The sequence below is a fragment of the Neolamprologus multifasciatus genome, chromosome 5, assembly GCF_963576455.1.
Source record: "Neolamprologus multifasciatus chromosome 5, fNeoMul1.2, whole genome shotgun sequence".
Lineage (NCBI taxonomy): Eukaryota > Metazoa > Chordata > Actinopteri > Cichliformes > Cichlidae > Neolamprologus > Neolamprologus multifasciatus.
In genome coordinates, this window is record NC_140443.1 from 22,973,157 (window position 1) to 22,992,202 (window position 19,046).

A 19,046-nucleotide genomic window follows, 5' to 3' on the forward strand; every position below is an offset into this window, starting at 1 on the left:
GCGAGAAAGTAGCTGTGTAAACATCAAATATCTGTTCGGTTTATCAAGATATCGCATATTTACAAAAGTGCTTCGACGTTTTCGGAGACGTCTGCTACCCACCAGCTCGATAGCTAACCGGGAGCTCGAGGGTCACTGAAGCCGCCGAGAACGGCACAACTCCCGGCACATCATTTTCAGATCACCGCGGACTTTCGCTACTCGGGTTAAACGTAATATATAAGTCACTTAGACAACCTAAAAATGTTATTGTTGGGCTTTTTTCAGTGTTTTGTTTGTTTGTGAGTAAATCGGTTTGGCTGAGATTAAAATTATTAGATTAGATTAGATAAAATTAAACTTTATTAATCCCCCGGGTGGGTTCCTCCTTGGTTTTTACACAGCTGAATAAACGTCAAACATTAAACTGATTAAACAGAAGTATGAGACGGTCGAGAATTTACGCCAGTGTCCTGTTATATTTTAGATAGCAAGGAGTAGACGGCTGAGTTTATTAAACTCCACCGAGACAGCAGTGACGCTAATCAGAAGGCTAGACTGTACAATTTCCCCAGCCGTTTACTTCCGGCCTACCCGACCTTCTGAGGACCCGGCCCACGTAGACCGCGAAGGCCGGGTCCTCAGGAGGATGCAGCCCATGAATTTGGACACGACCAAAGACTAGTGCGCTCCTGAAAGCCTTCTTCTTCTTCTGTATAAGGTTTATTGGTGGTTGGCAAACAGCAAAATGGTGCATTACCGCCACCAACTGGTGTGGAGTGTGGACAGAAATGACAAAATAAATAAATACAATAAAATAAAATATTCAAATTCTCCCGAACAAATGGGTCTGCCTTAAAAACCAAAATACAGCCTGATAACTTTCACTTATAGAGCTCACGCAAAATAAATCCAACATCCAATCCAAATAAGTCCAACTTCACTTTCATATCGTCCAGCTTTTTGATCAGTTGTCTCCTTTCCATATCATACTTCTGACAATGCAATAAAACATGTTCTATAGTTTCCTGTTCCCTACTGCAGTCACACTCCCCTGTACAGTGTTTACCTATTAAAAATAATGTGCTATTTAAGCCAGTGTGTCCAAATCTCAATCGAGATATAACGGTCTCCTCTCTCCTGTTTCGTCCTGTACTTCTCATTTCCCCCACTTTCCTTTGGATGTTGTACAACCATCGCCCTTTCCTCTCCTCCCATTGCTTTTGGCACCTTTCCTTCATTTTGTGTCGTATTCTGCTCTTGAGCTCCGTCCTACTCACACTAACAACCATATCTACCATCGGTCTCCTTGTTGCGACTTTTGCTGTCCTATCTGCCACTTCATTTCCTTTAACTCCATGATGCGCTGGTACCCATAAGAATGTGACCACAAGCCCCATCATAACAAGTCTGAACAATGTTTGCTGGATCTCTATCAGAATGTCAGGTCTGCAGTCTGAGTGGCTGTCTTGCAAGCTGGCCAGTGATGAGCTCGAGTCTGAGCATACCACAGATCTTAGTGGTTTCGTTTCCTCAATCCACTGGACTGCTAACAATAACAAAACCATTTCACCTGTGTATACTGACAAATCGTCACTGATCCTCTTCCCCACCTTGATATTAAATTCAGGAACTATAAAGGCTATCCCACTTTGGTTGGCTGTATTCTTTGATGCATCTGTGTAGATTTTGACATAACTATAATACTGATTAATATATTCCTGCACTGTATGCAAATTTAAGATAACACCCCTCTCCTTGGTCTTTTTCTTTAACAATGTGAAATCTACTACTGCGTCAGGGAGCAGCCATGGTGGTATTGTAGGCAACGGTACTGTTTGACTTATGTTTATCTTGTCCAGATTAAGTTCAGCTGCTTTCTGTCCCACTGTCCACCCAAAGCTCTTCAATTGCATTTTCTCTTTTTCCCAGCATGGTTGGAAAACAGTTTTTGTCTCCTGAAAGCCTGCCTCGGGTATGCTTTTATCAACACCTGACTAGGTGTGGCCAATTAGCACCAGCTGAACACACTGAGGAGATTAGGGGCTGCAGAGGGACGTAACAGTCCTACTCTTCTTTCTACACTCACAATGATGTATCATAAAATTTCCTTCTTTTTGTGCCAAGTCACTAGCACTCACCTGTCTCTTTTCCTTCCTAATACTCAGGTTGAGACATGAACCTCTGTTGCCTCATTAACATCCCACCCTGCCACTTCAGGCTCACCCTAAATCAGACCGAGGTGCTATGTTTCTAGAGCAAAATCCTGACACGTTCCCATAAAACAATATTTATTCTGATGAGGCTTTACGCAGCCACAAAAGAGAAACTCATCCTGCAAGACTTCAGAATCAGATCCTTGCTCATTTGGGATTCTTAGATCTAATGAGAAGCTTCTCTCTATTGACCTAAGTGTCCGATAAAGTCTTTCCCTGGCTTTCAACTCAACAAATAAAAACTGCTCACTTTGTATTCAGTTTCACATGCTGTCTTTTAGCCCATTCTTGCAACTCTTCATTTCAAAACAAAAAAAAAATCACAAAATAACTTTTCCAATTGTTTTCATCTTTCATTTGTTTTTATTCACAGACTGACATAAAGTCAGCATCAGGGTTCAGTCTGACCCTCCACTGTAGACGCAGTGATCGTGATGTTTTATTTTTATTTTTTTCGTGACTGAAATAAATGGCAGAAAAGTGTTCCACGTTTGATTTGATAAGGCCATAGATGAAGCTGGAAATCCAAAGCCACAGATGTTGGAAATGTATGTGTAAAGTATGGTTATCAATCCACTCTACTCAGGAAAAAAACATTTTAAACATTACTCAAACTGTCTAAGCAAATGTCTCACAGTTTTACCAAACAACGCAGTTTATTCCATGCTTTCATTCTCTTTCCTTTTTATTTTTGTCCAGCCAGCATGTGTCAGTGATAAATAGAAGGAAATGTGATCTGTTCAAACTTTTCAAAGTAAACTTTGGCGTTGATGGACACCGGTAATTATTTTTGAAGCGGAGTGCAGCTGCAGCCCTTTCAGTAATTGTTTACACCTGCCGGTCATGACATCACGACTGCCTAATTATTCAAGTCAGCTTGCATTGGATCACCCCAATATATGTGCTGAGAGGTCATTAATCATGTCAGAGCTGCTACATAAGGGTCATGGGTTAGTCCGAATCTGTACTTTTTATGCTGGGTAAATATTTTTCTTGGTTTGTATTAGAGATGGGCCGATCCGATATTATGTATGGGTATCGGTCAGATACTGACATAAATTACTGGATCGGATATCAGAGAGAAATAAAAAATGTAATCCGATTGATTAAATATCAAAAGTTTGTCTCTGAATGTTTGTAAAGCATTCCCATGTTAAGCTTAACAACCGATATATGGAGCGACTGCCTCTTCTCTCTCTCTCTCTCCCTCCCTCTCCTGCTGCTACTTCAATCATGAAACTGCTTAATGATCAGCTGATCGGCTTTTCTGTTGCGAGTCCGTCTCTCTTCTTTGTTTTTGGCCCACTTTGCACCAGAAAGAGGAAACCAGCGGCTGAACAACAGCAGCACGTTTAACCTTGATAAGCTGTTGTTAGAATTTATTTAATATTACTTTCTACACCAGGATCTTTTTCTACGTAGCTGACGGCTGGTAACTGTGCAGGGGCGGATCTAGCAAAGTTTAGCCAGGGGGGCCGATAGGGCATTAGCAGGGAAAAGGGGGGCACAAAGACATACTTTTCTTTCTTATTCTCATTTAAAATGTCTAGCTTTTAATAAATAATTATCTGAATCTTACACCCAAAGTTTTAATCTGATGTAAAATGTATAGAAGTCCATTACTGTATATAGTAATTATTAAGTTTAATATACCCTAGTAAGCTATAGTACTTTTTCCTTTGGGAATATACCATCTGTGCAGTCTGCAATTCTGTTGAAGAAAGATGTTGAATCTATTTAATTATTCTTGAAAAATAATTTGTGCATTTTTTTTTTCACACTGCATCAAATTAAAGTTGACTACGTCGATTAAGCATCATGAGGTGGGGGGTGGTTCCCTATTTATTTTTTTTGCTGGGAGTTTGCAACCCTATTAGTTAGGTTGCGTAATACTTCTGCTGAGTACTCTTTAAAATACCAGAATAGGAAGGATGGTGTAGGTTTAAGTTTATTAGATTGATCAGTGTTGCTGAACTATGAAATATTTTGGGTGCAGTGTATTTTTTACATACAGGTATAACAGAATAGCTTTAGGGTTGTTGTTTATTTAAACTTGAGTATGAACTTATACAAAATGCAGCAGGATATTAAAAAAACAGTTTTATTGATTAAAAAACCCACTATATCGGATTCATATCGGTATCGGCAGATATCCAAATTTATGATATCGGTATCGGACATAAAAAAGTGGCATCATGCCATCTTTAGTTTGTATCACTGTCAGATTTGGATGAGATAAATTCATCTACAGCTAGTTACATTGCTCTTTGATTTGTTCAGTTTAAGGTAAAAAAATTTTCATGCTTGTAGAACTGCAGGGTTGGTAATTTGGTTCAATCGGTCCATCTATTTGACACTTAGGTAGGATTTTGGCGCTTTTGTTATTTGCAATATTTCAGCAAATTCCTACTCAAGAAAAATCCCTCCATCCTTCTATTCATCCATCCACCCCATTCTAAATTGGGTAGCTAGAGCCAGTCATACTTAGATCCACAGGTCAATTTAAAACGAACCATCAAACATGTATGTCTTTGGAATCTGGGAGGACTCCAGCCAACAAGCAGCTTTGAGAGCAAACCAATGTCTCTGTGCAGCAACTGTGCAAAACACTAAAAAAAAAAGACCCATTATAAACAAAAAAAACATTGAGTATTATTTATGTTCTTACTCATTTGACTTATTTGTTTTTTCTTACTTATTTTATGTATGTCAGGATGGGATCTTCCAGATTTTGGAAACTTTTCATAAATAGCATAAATTCATTTTGCACACATGATTTTTATCAACTTAAGGCACAGAGTGCAAATGAAATTTGGTCACCTCATTCATAAAGGGATTTTTGAGCAACCATACCTTACTTTGTAAGACAAATTTGTGTTTTAGTGCCACTCCTAAACACATGATACAAATGCAAGGGAAAAGTGATTTGAGTTTTTTCATCCATCCATTGTGCTTTCTAATATTTTATTGAAGAACGAAAAGTTATTGTGGCTCTGAAGACTGTTGCTCAATTGTGTTCAAATCGACAACCACTGATCAATGTGTGACGCAATAAATTCAATACATAGAGTCAAAAGAGCAAAGTAGAACAAAAAGGAGATGCACTACTCTGAAAATCTAGCAACACACACTGAAAACCTCTTTTAAACACTGCAATGCTGCATGTTGCCTGTTGGAAGCCGACCACAGAACATGCAGATCAAACCTGCAGAGATCCTGCAGGTTTCTTATTATATATTATAGTTATTATAGATAATTTGTTTTTCCCTGTGATCAGTCTTTACATGCAGCCCAGAAACATGTCATTATCTATTGCATGCATGCAGTCACTGTGGTGGACATCCCTCATACACAGCCAGAGTGAAAAACGTTTTCTCATACCTCAAGCACACCTGGTGCCCAGATGTGCTCTTACTCTGACAGATGCCCTTTATGACACCTTAAACACCTATTTATTATTCAAGTGTGTGTTTTTCTTAAGTCCACACAGTCTTAATCAGTTACCACATGTATGCCAATAAAAATCATTATTCAGTAATTTTATTGCTATATTTTTAGTCTTCATTACCACATCTTCATATCCGTTGTGCTCTCAAGCAGCTGTTGGGCATTTGGCAGACACTCTGAGTCACTCCAAGCACACTTTGACTTTTTTGCAGAGTCAGAGTGTACACTGTGTTGCCCAAGCATGTCGGAAGCAGTATAAATACATACTGAATCTCACACACTGAAGACAGACCACTTTTAAACATTGAGATATAAAAACCATGTGTGAGATATAAGCACACAAATGTGAGCAGCATGTAAAACACAATAAGGTAATATTAATAGTTTAATAATAATGATCCAGCAAAGAACGGACTAATCACACATTAAGTATGTCCCCTCTCTGTGATATAAAGAGCCAAGAGTCGAAAAAAAAACCTTTAATACAAGCATAAACAGCCATGTGAGAAAGAACTGTTTTCTCTATGACTTTATCGGTCTCTCACATCATTGAGGAGGAATTTTGGCCCACTGGCATTTGTTTATGCACACCTCTCTTAAAGTCCCACCACAGCATTTCAATCAGGTTGAGGTCTGGAGTTTGGGACATTATAACACCTTAATTTGTTTCTTTACAGCCATTCTGTTGTAGATTTGATGCCGTGTACTTGGGATCATTTTCCTTTTGTAATGGCAAGAGTTTATACAGTTTGTTAGACAGACGGCCTCGCATTTGACTCTAGAATACTTTGGTATACAGAGGAATTCATGGTCAACTCAACTGCAAGGGTCCCCAGGACCTGTGGCCCAAATCATCACCCCTCCCCCACCTTGTTTGACTGTAAAGTGTTTGTGCTGATATGCTGTATTTGGGTTTCGGCAAACATGGTGGCGTACATTACCGCCAAACATCTCAACTTTGTAGTCTTGTGTTTTGTTCAGACGCAACTTTGCAAGCCTAACCTGTGCTGCCATGTTCCTTTTCTATGGAGAAGAGGTCTTTTTTGTTACCTGATGACTATATTTGAAATAGGGATACATTCAACAAAAAAATGAAACACAGCTGACGACAGGTCATGTCTGTCAATCAAATGATCATTCAAATATCGAAAGCACCGGTCTGGTGTCCCAGGGGAGACCCATCACCATATATAAATTATACTAACAGCTTTCAGAGTGAAGAAAAACAGTGAGACACATTCTCATTCATGCACGCTTAGGCACACATACTAATACATAGACATCTGTGTGTGTTTGAAAGTGTGTACAAAGGTACTCTTCTGATGCCACCCAGACAGGCAGACTGCAGATGTGAACTTTGACACACTAGTCTGGGAGTATAACTACCTCCTTTCTGGGCATTTGGCCAATACAATAAGGGAAAATACCTCTGAGGGTACCCCCTCTGTGCTCTATAGCATAATCTACATTTGGGCCACGACACTTTGCACCTTACGCTAGCACAAAGAAGCCATTCTTTCTATTAGGTTTTTCATAATCAGTATTAATCCCCTGCTTCTGAGGCGAGCACAGATTAATTGAAATTCGTTCCTTGTGTGGTCTTAAGTTACCAGCCAGCTGAACAAGAAAGTGAGGATGTGCGTCCAATTGACACCAGTGCAAAAATGTGTCCATCTTTTTTACAAAGAGTTAGAATTTTTAATTCCATGCAATAAAAATGACATCAGTCTGACATCATCATAGCTTTACATAGCACCAAATGATTGCTGAGATCCAGCATTGGTTTGGTATATATGTTGCTGTTGTCTCTCAGGTGGCTGTCTATCCATTGGACAGGGAGCTTCAGCAGACCAGCAAAAAAAATAACACGTTTGCACTGCGTTGTGTAAGACCGAGACTTATCAAGGCACGAGTGGCCATGTCTAATAAGTTATTAGTGTTGATGAAAATTTCAGAGGTCACTCTTTATCTATCACCCTTCAAGATAGCTATGCATCTTCGATTCAGGAAGTCTGGTGTCATCGCCTCATGTCCTGCTCCATGGTGCACTTTTATCTTCGTTAGTCAAAGTTAGTTTGTTTGCAGCTTCTAATTCAGAAGTCACTTCACATGGTCTAGTCAGATGGATGTCAGATGTACGAGGATTGCTGCAATGCGTAAAAATGGTCTCCTGACAATATCCTCCACCTACCCTGAGGAGTTCTTCAGTACAATTGGAGCTGTTATCAAATGCCTGCATCCATCCACCATGCAAGCACTTGATTCACTATCATCACTGTGCAATCAAATCTAACTTTATTATGTCACAGTCGTGCTGCTTTTATTTGTAATGTTCGCACTTCCGCCTCCTCGGACCAGCACTCCGCTTTGGGAAAATAACTGATTCAGAAGAACTAATCTCCATGTTCAGCTTGACTATCAAGGGTGTATTTTTGATTATACTGAACAGTTTATGTAAGTGTGTGGGGGATAAGGGCCAGAAGCACAGAAAGTGATCCTCATAAGACTGAATCCTCGCCTGAGCCAAAACGATAAACAAACAATTTTTTTTTAAAAATCACACCATATCTGGCCTTTATAGAGAGATTGGACCATAAAATAAAGACAATTCATCTAAAGGGTTGGAGTGTTCTCCACATTATCCCAAACACCATCTAAGTGCTTAAAGTCTGAATATCTTGCATGATGTCCGCAGGGGTTAAGTAACCCACCAGCAGGCTCACTGGACATGTGATGTTGCAGTGGCAAGGAAAAAAAAATTCTCCTAATCACAGTTTTAATCAGCAAGAAACCCCACACTGTTTGCTCATGACAGAGTCCGATCATCTGAGGGTAACAGGCTTTTAACACTGTAGTAACTCTAATGAATACTTCTGCATGTATAACATTCATGTCTGTGTCACTCTGTGTTTCACTGCATGAAAACAAATGTAATATATAATTTCTGAAACAAGCCTTTGTAGGCAGCAGAGTTAATTTTCTGGTACCAACCCATAATTCTTCCTCCCTTAGGCAGCACATATTTATATATTAAGGTTTGTAACGCTTGGCTGGCATATTATGAGCATAATGTATGATTTAAAAAGATTAAGTCCTGGGTTTGAGGGGAGTATGCAGCTTAAAGAGGGCTTTATTTTTTATGATCATATATTACACACACACACGCACATATATATATATATATATATATATATATATATATATATATATATATATACCCACACACACAGTGACGTGTCCTCATTATTACAGAATGGTAACTGCAAATATTCTGGCATTAATATAGAGGGTAAGCCAAAGTCTGATTATTGTTTTTATGCCTCATATATGGGAGAAAAACGTAATGCACAGTTGTAGCTACAGTGGCTTGCAAAAGTATTCGGCCCCCTTGAACTTTTCCACATTTTGTCACATTACAGCCACAAACATGAATCAATTTTATTGGAATTCCACGTGAAAGACCAATACAAAGTGGTGTACACGTGAGAAGTGGAACGCAAATCATACATGATTCCAAACATTTTTTACAAATAAATAACTGAAAAGTGGGGTGTGCGTAATTATTCAGCCCCCTGAGTCAATACTTTGTAGAACCACCTTTTGCTGCAATTACAGCTGCCAGTCTTTTAGCGTTTGTCTCTACCAGCTTTGCACATCTAGAGACTGAAATTCTTGCCCATTCTTCTTTGCAAAACAGCTCCAGCTCAGTCAGATTAGATGGACAGCTTTTGTGAACAGCAGTTTTCAGATCTTGCCACAGATTCACGATTGGATTCAGATCTGGCCTTTGACTGGGCCGTTCTAACACATGGATATGTTTTGTTTTAAACCATTCCATTGTTGCCCTGGCTTTATGTTTAGGGTCGTTGTCCTGCTGGAAGGTGAACCTCCGCCCCAGTCTCAAGTCTTTTGCAGACTCTAAGAGGTTTTCTTCCAAGATTGTCCTGTATTTGGCTCCATCCATCTTCCCATCAACTCTGACCAGCTTCCCTGTCCCTGCTGAAGAGAAGCACCCCCAGAGCCTGATGCTGCCACCACCATATTTGACAGTGGGGATGGTGTGTTCAGAGTGATTTGCAGTGTTAGTTTTCCGCCACACATAGCGTTTTGCATTTTGGTCTCATCTGACCAGAGCACCTTCTTCCACATGTTTGCTGTGTCCCCCACATGGCTTGTGGCGAACTGCAAATGGGACTTCTTATGGTTTTCTGTTAACAATGGCTTTCTTCATGCCACTCTTCTATAAAGGCCAACTTTGTGCAGTGCACGACTAATAGTTATCCTATGGACAGATTTCCCCACCTGAGCTGTAGATCTCTGCAGCTCATCCAGAGTCACCATGGGCCTCTTGGCTGTATTTCTGATCAGCGCTCTCCTTGTTCGGCCTGTGAGTTTAGGTGGACGGCCTTGTCTTGGTAGGTTTACAGTTGTGCCATACTCCTTCCATTTCTAAATGATCGTTTGAACAGTGCTCCGTGGGATGTTCAAGGCTTGGGAAATCTTTTTGTAGCCTAAGCCTGCTTTAAATTTCTCAATAACTTTATCCCTGACCTGTCTGGTGTGTTCTTTGGACTTCATGGTGTTGTTGCTCCCAATATTCTCTTAGACAACCTCTGAGGCCGTCAGAGGTATTTGTACTGACATTAGATTACACACAGGCACACTCTATTTAGTCATTAGCATTCATCAGGCAATGTCTATGGGCAACTGACTGCACTCAGACCAAAGGGGGCTGAATAATTACACACACCCCACTTTGCAGTTATTTATTTGTAAAAAAAAAAAATGTTTGGAATCATGCATGATTTTCGTTCCACTTCTCACGTGTGCACCACTTTGTGTTGGTCTTTCATGTGGAATTCCAATAAAATTGATTCATGTTTGTGGCTGTAATGTGACAAAATGTGGGAAAGTTCAAGGGGGCCGAATACTTTGGCAAGCCACTGTATTATTTGTAGACACAACGCAGGTTAACAGTTAAGTGCCTTTTTATGCTTGAATGATTCATACATCAGTGTTAAGTGGCTTAACAAACAAAACTCGTGTTTCTTTGAAAATGGTCAGGTACAGGACAGGACTGGAAATGAGTGAAAAAGCAGCCATGGCCAAACCTTTGAAAGACCTTCAGAAACCCTGGAGAACTATTGCTAAAGAGCAGTTTAATGAGGGGTGTGTGGCACAAGGGTTTTTCACAGTACTATATAACATAGCACTTAGAAATGCTTTCTTCCTGTAGCTCCCTTGGTGTGAAATAACACACTCTCTTTTGAATTAATCAAAATGTGCATTTTTCCTGCACTGCAGTGCCAAAAACATGCATGCAAAACATGTTTGCAGGCTTGCCCTGTAAACATTCAACATGTTTGAATGTGACATAGCGAATATGAAAAATGAAGAAAGCTGCATGAGCTGAGATATTGCACCCTCATCCAACCTTTGGGTGTGTTTCTGCCTGAAAAAGCCAGTCATTCCTCTGCGTTTCTGTGAAACTGGGTGATTTAAGATGGGAGCAAATGTCAAAGCAGATTCTGAGTACAGCCCCAGGGTTGTTACTTCACAGTCCGCACACATGGTGCTTTGGACAGCTTCCAGTATGAAATCAGGTCAGGATTTTCTGCTAGGAAACCCACCAAGTCAGCAAAAGAACTGGCCATAGCTGTATAAACAAAGCTTGGGCAGGACACAGACTAGCTCTACCTATTTTCTCCCTCAGTTTCATTACAGATATTTGTCTAGTGTTTCTAAAGGTTTTTAGTTATTGGATCAACGGGCTGCCTGTCATGTTTATTTAAGGCGAAACTAACCTTCAGCACTGTTATCACTGTTAAATAGACCTTATCCCCTTTCAGATAATTTGGATTTACCATAGCATTGGCCGTGGGTGGGTGATGGTGGTGGGGGACTATCGGAGACCAAAGTGCTTCTCGGGACTAGAGATGAGTCTCAACAGTAACACAAGGATCTTGGGATTCCACGTGTGCCGCCGCTGGGATGGTCTGGGTTCAGCCTTCTGATTGGACACACCTTTTTCTTGGTACACGCCTTCCCCATTTTCATCCATGTGGGGCGGGACCTGAGCTGCCTTTGCACCCATGATTGGCCCAGAGTAAGCAAATTTACAGCTTTTGCTCGCCTGGTTCTTGGAGCAGGTCATAAAGGCAGTTATAAATAGGACGCTCAACCGGTAAAACAAAATGAGCGTCGACATCCGAGAGGCCCGCGTTGCGTCACCGCTCCATGATCTTAGTGAGAAGGATGTTGCAGCAAGCGCTCAGAGTATCCGGCCGGACGGCATTCCCGCTGGTCAAATTGATGGAGAGGTGGGCTGAGGGCGCAGCAGCCGGTTCGGAGGGCACCAAGATGCAGGGAGTGAAGACGCTGAACGAGATGCCCGGGCCGTCGGTCACCAGCTTCGCCTGGGACTTGTTTGCCAAACGCGGTCTGTCACGTCTGCATGAGTTACAGGTAAGAAGATAAACACGAAAAAAAAAAAACCCTGTATGAGATATTTACAATTATTGCACGTTTACTAAAAATATCCAAAGTGCACGTATCGTCATTGTAGACTAAAAACGTGAGTGCAGGTGGTTCTTTTTACATAACACAATGCAAGTACTTTGACTCCCCTCTCAATGTGACATTTATAAAATATCCTCTTACATTATTTTTCGTCCCCTCTGCGAAGTTTCGCTGTCTCACAAAAGCACATCCAGTCTATACCTTCTGCTTCAAGCTGTCTCTCACTTCAGTTTAAAATCTCTGTATCTACTGAGAGCTTTGCACTTCACTCTAAGCTGAATGAACTGTCCTTTGTCAACGTGACAGATCGTGCCTATGTGAAGTGAATGCATCCTTAAAACAAATAACTAATAACTAGTGCATTAAAACGCCTGCAAGGCAAATACATCTCTGCAGTGATCTCTAAACTGGAGGGAGGATGGTGCCTCCAAAGGTGATGATTGCAGTGCCTTTACAACCTTTGTCTAATCTCCTAGCTGGAGGGAGTCCAGCGGTATGGACCTATGTGGAAGGCAAGCTTTGGTCCCATCCTGACAGTTCATGTGGCTGATCCATCGCTCATTGAGCAGATCCTGAGGCAGGAGGGCGAGCACCCAATGCGCTCCGATCTTTCCTCCTGGAAGGACTACAGGAAGCTGAGAGGTCATCACTACGGACTTTTGACAGCGTAAGCTTGCAGGAAGATCTTTCAGCTTTACTTCCTCCGCTTTTCCATTTTGTTTCTCATCAGATGATAAAGCTGAAGTAAATGTAATATTTGGCCAGTCTCATTCAGTTCAAAGACTTTATACCACTCTTCTATCAGCTTTCCTTCACTTACAGATAGAAAGAGCCAGAACTTTAGCGTATGCAGTCAGTATACAATGCAATACAGCAGTTAACTGAATTGTGTGCAGAGCTGGAGCCACTGTATCAGTTTTCACATTAATGTGTGTGCGCGTGTGTCTAGTGAGGGGGAGGAGTGGCAGACAGTGAGGAGTCTCCTGGGGAAACACATGCTGCGGCCGAAGGCAGTGGAAGCTTATGATAAAACCCTGAACAGTGTCGTCAGTGATCTCATTGCCAAACTTCGCCTCAGCAGACATCCTCAGGGCCTTGTCACCGACATCGCCAGCGAGTTCTATCGCTTCGGCCTCGAGGGTAAGGTTTCATGCCGTCTCAAGGATCTTCACAGGATGTACCGTGCCACATAAATGCTGTAATCAAAGTCATCTGTATGCACAAATATTATGTCACATTGTTAACATTTTAAACACACATTCCTGTGCAGGCATGCCTTAATAATTCATGCTCATGTGATGTTTACCATTCTGTCATCATTGTTATTGTACAGCTGGAGGGGAAAAAAGCATGTAACCATGATTTGATGAGAAATGACCCATTGTTGATCTTACGCAATGATATAACTAGCTACACTGAAGCTCTTTTTGCAGGAGTTAAATATAAATGCTGGATACATGGAGCTGATGAAAGCTGCCAATATTTAAGTTTTCACTTTGCATGCAGACAGTATTATTTATTTAACCATCACACCTTTAGTTAATAGGCATTTCTGATAAAGAGGCTAAAAACCTGGCAAATGTCATGCATGTTCACCTCGGAAGCTTTCAGTAAAAAAAAAAAAGCCGCTAGTCATCTTTTCTTGCCTTCGTCACGAGCTTTGTTTTTTTTTTTTTTGCTTTGGCAGGCATTTCTTCGGTCTTGTTCGAATCCAGAATTGGTTGCCTGGATCAGGTTGTTCCCGAAGACACGGAGCGTTTCATCCAATCTATCAACACCATGTTTGTGATGACGCTTCTTACCATGGCCATGCCCAGCTGGTTGCACCAGTTGTTCCCCAAACCCTGGAATATCTTTTGCCAGTGCTGGGACTACATGTTTGAGTTTGGTAAGCTATTTCTCACAGCACAACATTTTAAGCTTGGACAGAAAAATGAGAAAAAATGGTACTTTAAAATTAAAAGTGATAACAGAAACTACAAGCAGGCTGCAGTCTCCAAAAAAGCACTTGGTAAAATATTATATAAAATGCACAAGTAAAAACTAAATATAAGTCATATACCAGAGATGAGACTACAGGATATTATAAAGATGCTTCTGGCTGTACTCAAGCTGGAGATGCGTTACACAAGCTGGCACTGCAATGTGGAACCAAGACAAACATGATGTTTCCACACTTGATGTTATTATTTTCCTTCTGCTCTCCTCTCTTGTCATTGGCTGCCGCCGGTTTCCACTTAGCCCTGGGTTGACATCCCACGCTCTCTCACACAGTACATTAAGACTCACAGAAGATCTGAGACATCAGACATGTTTTGACGTAATCGCACTGGTTCGAGCTAGATCGGCAAGAGGGAGATTAAAGTCTTTAACCTTCACGCACTTCAAGATCATCTGCACTGAAACACGCGTGAATGTTAGTCATGAAATTGATACGTGGTTTTAGGGATTTTGTTTTTAAGAAGGGGAATTTGACCTAACTTTATTGAACCTGACACCAGAAAGTTAAAGACTTAACGCTCTGTGTCATCATCATCATCATCGAGGGATAAATGTGTCATGGCTTATCTCCATGTATCTGCAGCAAAAGGTCACATTGACCAGCGTCTGACTGCCGAAGCAGATAAGGTTGCCCGAGGAGAGAAAGTAGAGGGCCGTTATCTCACCTACTTCCTGTCGCAGACGGGGCTGCCCCTGAAGACAGTCTACAGCAACGTCACGGAGCTGCTCCTTGCAGGAGTTGACACAGTGAGAGTGGCTCCTTTGCCGTCTTCCTTTATCAGTTCCTGATTTTAGGCCAGCAAATGTTAAAACCATCCGTCGCTCTGTTGTTTCAGATCTCCAGCACCATGTCCTGGTCTTTGTACGAGCTGTCCCGTCATCCAGATGTACAGGCCACTCTCCGGGCGGAGGTGTTGACTGTACTTGAAGGTCGAAAGATACCAGAGGCTGCGGATGTAGCTCAAATGCCTTTCCTGAAGGCCATAGTCAAAGAAGTGCTCAGGTATAACTCAAAAGGTTTCAGATATTTGAAGATGTTATGAGATTTGAAATCAAATTTAGCTTACGCTATTGTGTTTTGTTTTGTTTTCCTTATTTTTTTAGGTTATACCCTGTTATTCCTGCTAATGCAAGGGTCATTCCAGAAAGAGACATCCAGGTTGGAGGCTACCTCATCCCAAAAAATGTGAGTTCACCATCTGACTCTAGCCAGTATCAAGTTGTAATGCTTCAGTTTTACCATTATAGTCAAAAACCTATCTGACCAAAATAAAATTCCCTTTCAGACTTTGATTACCCTGTGCCACTTTGCAACATCACGGGATCCAGTAGTGTTTGCAAACCCAAATCATTTCAATCCCTATCGATGGCTGAACAAAGACCAGACTTATCACCCATATGCCTCTGTGCCCTTCGGTGTGGGAAAACGCAGCTGCATAGGTCGCCGTATTGCTGAGCTGGAGCTCTACCTTGCTCTTGCCAGGGTGAGTTACAGCAATTTTTGTCTTTTTCTTGTTTTTCCTGTGTGGTTTTTTTTTTTGTCATTTGCCATTAAATTCCGACTAAAAAAACAAATAAACAAAAAACCCTAAAAGCATTCTTAAAGAATATACAACCCCATTTACCCCCAAAATATTAGGAGACTGTAATAAAGACAACATGTCAAATATTTAAGCTGTTGCATTTAATTACAGTGACATCCCTTTCTGACACACTTTTGTGTTTCCTTGGTGATATTTGTTGATCTTAATCGAGCACAGGTCTGGACTGCAGACAGACCATCTTCCTATCACCTTTTCTATCACCCTATCCTGAGCATACTTTTCTATCACACCAACTCTCTGAATGTCCTCCTTCACCACTTCTCTGTGGTCTTGCTCTTTTCCTCCTGCCTCCAGCTACATCTTCAACATCCCTCCTCTGCACATGTCCAAATCCTCTCAGCCTTGCTTCTTTAACTTTGTCTCCAACCTCCAATTGTTTAATTGTTCAAGTACTTGCATGTAGTCATTGAAACAGCTGAACTCGAAAGTGAAAGACTCCTGGAGAATTTCATTTAATAACCAATCATGTCACTAATCAATCCAATTAGCTATGAGATGTTTCACCGGTGTCTTTTAAGGATTATGTAGTATTTCCAGTCCTTTCTGAAAACTTGTTACTTGCATCTGAATTTAAACTGAACATATTATATCACATATTTTAAAATTTTCACTTTTGATATTTGACATTTTGTCTTTGTACTGTTTTAATTAATTATGGGGTAGAAAAGCTTTTCAAGTCATTACTTTATTTTGTTTTTTACTTACATGTTATACTGCATCCCAAGTTTTTGGGGGAAATTAGGTTGTACAGTGTATGTCAGCTTTTGGGAATGTATTTAATTAAGAAAAACACATTCTGTTACTGTTTGAACACAGCTTGTGTTGTAAGTAAGTGATTTCAGGGTCACTACGCAGCACTTGATTGCTTTTCATTTCATGCGCCCTGCGCTTAATCTGCTTTGTTTCTGATTTCATTAGATCATTTCAGAGTTCGATGTGAAGCCGAACCCAGAGGGAGCTTCTGTGAAGCCCATGACACGGACACTTCTAGTTCCTGAAAATGTCATCAGCCTGCAGTTTATTGAACGGTGACCTAATCTCCTGGAACTGATCAGTTACGTGCCTGTGAGCAGCAACAAGCAGGACAGAACAAGCAGGCGCCGTTATCGCAGTGCTATATTTCAGAGTGGGCCTTCAGCCTTCATCCCAACTAAGACCAAAGCCCTTCTCACCTGCAGCCTGCAGGCGGACATGTGGAGAAGGACAGATGAATGAAGGGTGAGGGCTGATGGATTATTACAGAGGCATTATCAACTGGGAGAAGGGTAACGTCCAGTTTTGGCAAAAGGTGCTCATTTGTGCAAAGGCCAGACCCAAAGAAGGGATCTTCTGTCTGTCGTCTGTTCCATCTGCTGTGCGGTACAATTCATGCAAAATCTGGGCCGGTGTGGAAAACGGATTGAGAAAGGAGGAGTAGGGAGAGAGTTGAAAGATATACAGTAAGGAAATAAAATCTGACGTTTGCGCCTCGCCTGACGTGTGTGCCCTCGCTACTCGTCCTTCATTTGATCTTTTTAGTCATTGCTGCATTTCTTGGAATTTGACAGAAATTAGTTTCCCTGAATTTGGTAACAGTCTCTTAAATCTGATTATGAACTGTGATCGTGCACGCTCGTAGATACGTGGTATCTGCAGTGTCCTGATTGTGCAAATATTTCAAGAGAGTTTCTATGTACGTCCAGAATATCATGAGCCGCAGAGAATTTGGAGCTCAGAGTTCAGTCTTGCACACGGAAGAAAAAAAAAAATCTACAGAGGTGTCCGTAAACATGATTGTCAGTATGTTGATTGTGTTGATGTGTTTTTAAAAGGTGCTTTTACGGTGCAAAAACCTTTAGTGATGGGTTCCTTAAAAAAAAGGCAGCTGCTAAGATTATGCTTGTGTATGAATATATAATGCCACTAAAATCCAAAAACAGGCCACTCTGTACTCTTTTCAAATTCTTCAATACTGTCTTTAGTTCACTGGCGAAGCTTATCTATTTTATTTTTATTTTTTTTTATACATCTAAACTTGAAAGATATTACATCATTTTGTAAGTAATAAGATTCACGATCTGAACTTTGTATTTATTCTAATTTATCGCATTTGGAAACTGTCACTGTAAATGTCAATAAACGGTTTCACGTTGAATCTTGGCCTACTGTTTGTACCATGTGTTTCTTTATGTGATGCCTTTGTGTCTCGTTAAAGAAAATATCTCCATCATCATCCACAGCACCATCAGACTAGGGCTCAGGTCAATCAAGCATGTTTTACATGGACCACACGTTTTCTACAAATGTTTGCATGAAAATAACGCTGGGTATCAAAGTTCCTGTGTGACATGACAGTGTAAACTGCTGTGTAGCTGCTGTGACTCAATAGCTTGGACCACATTGCTGCCAAGCACAACCTCAACCACAGTCATGTGTTTTATAGGTATGTGCTACAGTTGTGGTCACAGGTTTACTCATCATGGGCATGAGCTGTTCTTTTTCCAGGGTGGAATTATTTACAGCATGCATCTTTAATAACTTGCTTTTGTAAAAGTAAGCGAACATTGAGTTTCTACCCTATGCTCAAAAGCTGAGTTGGTGCCAGGAAACCAGACAATTTAAATGAACTCTACAAAAAATTTCCTGAAAAGATTGGTCAACTATCCAGCTAGAATTGTTCCAGAAACTTGTTAATGGCTACCAAAAGCATATGGTCAAGGTAGAACTTCCTAAGAGATATTTAATCAAAAATGAATGGGGCTGTACACATATATTTGAGCGTGCATGTATATTTTTTACCTTGTGGGTATTAGAGAGAATCCAAAATAAATCCAAACTTGTACACCGTGTTCTTCTTTTTAAACAACATGTACGATGATGATTCCACCCGGGAAAAAGAACAGTTCAAAGAAATTATTGGCCCCAAATAACCATGACATTCAAGTGTGTTCTTGACCCCAAATCTATATTTTGCTATAGATAAATGGATATGGAAGAATCTGTGTGAATACTGTGATACAGTATCTGTTCTGCCAGGCCATGCAGATGAAATAAATGCTGCAGCTTATACCCTGTAGTGAGTACATTTGCAAAAGCGCCAGAAATACAATAAAAGTCTTCTGGAAAAGTTTTAAAGTGTCTGCTGGGAAAAGGACCAATGAGGCGTGGTGTATTAGATACAAAAGTATCAAATTACAATATTAAAACTGCTGGGCGGGTCACCTGGTGGACAAGATGTTTTTTCATGAAGCTGCATAATTACATTCAAATGTGAAAATGTGGATTTTATTCACTTTTACAC

General features: G+C 40.7%; 1 protein-coding gene across 1 annotated transcript; it reads left to right on the plus strand.

Annotated features, from left to right (window-relative positions):
- The first annotated feature begins 11,544 nt into the window (after positions 1–11,544).
- On the plus strand, positions 11,545–18,602 carry cyp27b1 (cytochrome P450, family 27, subfamily B, polypeptide 1). The gene is made up of 9 exons (XM_085159743.1): positions 11,545–12,107; positions 12,638–12,828; positions 13,111–13,301; positions 13,849–14,049; positions 14,746–14,909; positions 14,999–15,165; positions 15,267–15,348; positions 15,449–15,646; positions 16,685–18,602. Exons 1-9 carry the CDS (start codon positions 11,880–11,882, stop codon positions 16,796–16,798), a joined length of 1,536 nt encoding a protein of 511 aa, XP_085015869.1. The 5' UTR covers positions 11,545–11,879; the 3' UTR covers positions 16,799–18,602.
- Positions 18,603–19,046: the final 444 nt, after the last annotated feature.

Excerpts from the sequence above, each read along its gene's own strand:
- cyp27b1 (XM_085159743.1), top strand. The coding sequence starts at position 11,880 with ATGATCTTAGTGAGAAGGATGTTGCAGCAAGCGCTCAGAGTATCCGGC. Across the intron at positions 14,050-14,745 it reads GGACTACATGTTTGAGTTTG|CAAAAGGTCACATTGACCAG; the intron begins GTAAGCTATTTC and ends ATGTATCTGCAG. Across the intron at positions 15,166-15,266 it reads ATAGTCAAAGAAGTGCTCAG|GTTATACCCTGTTATTCCTG; the intron begins GTATAACTCAAA and ends TTATTTTTTTAG.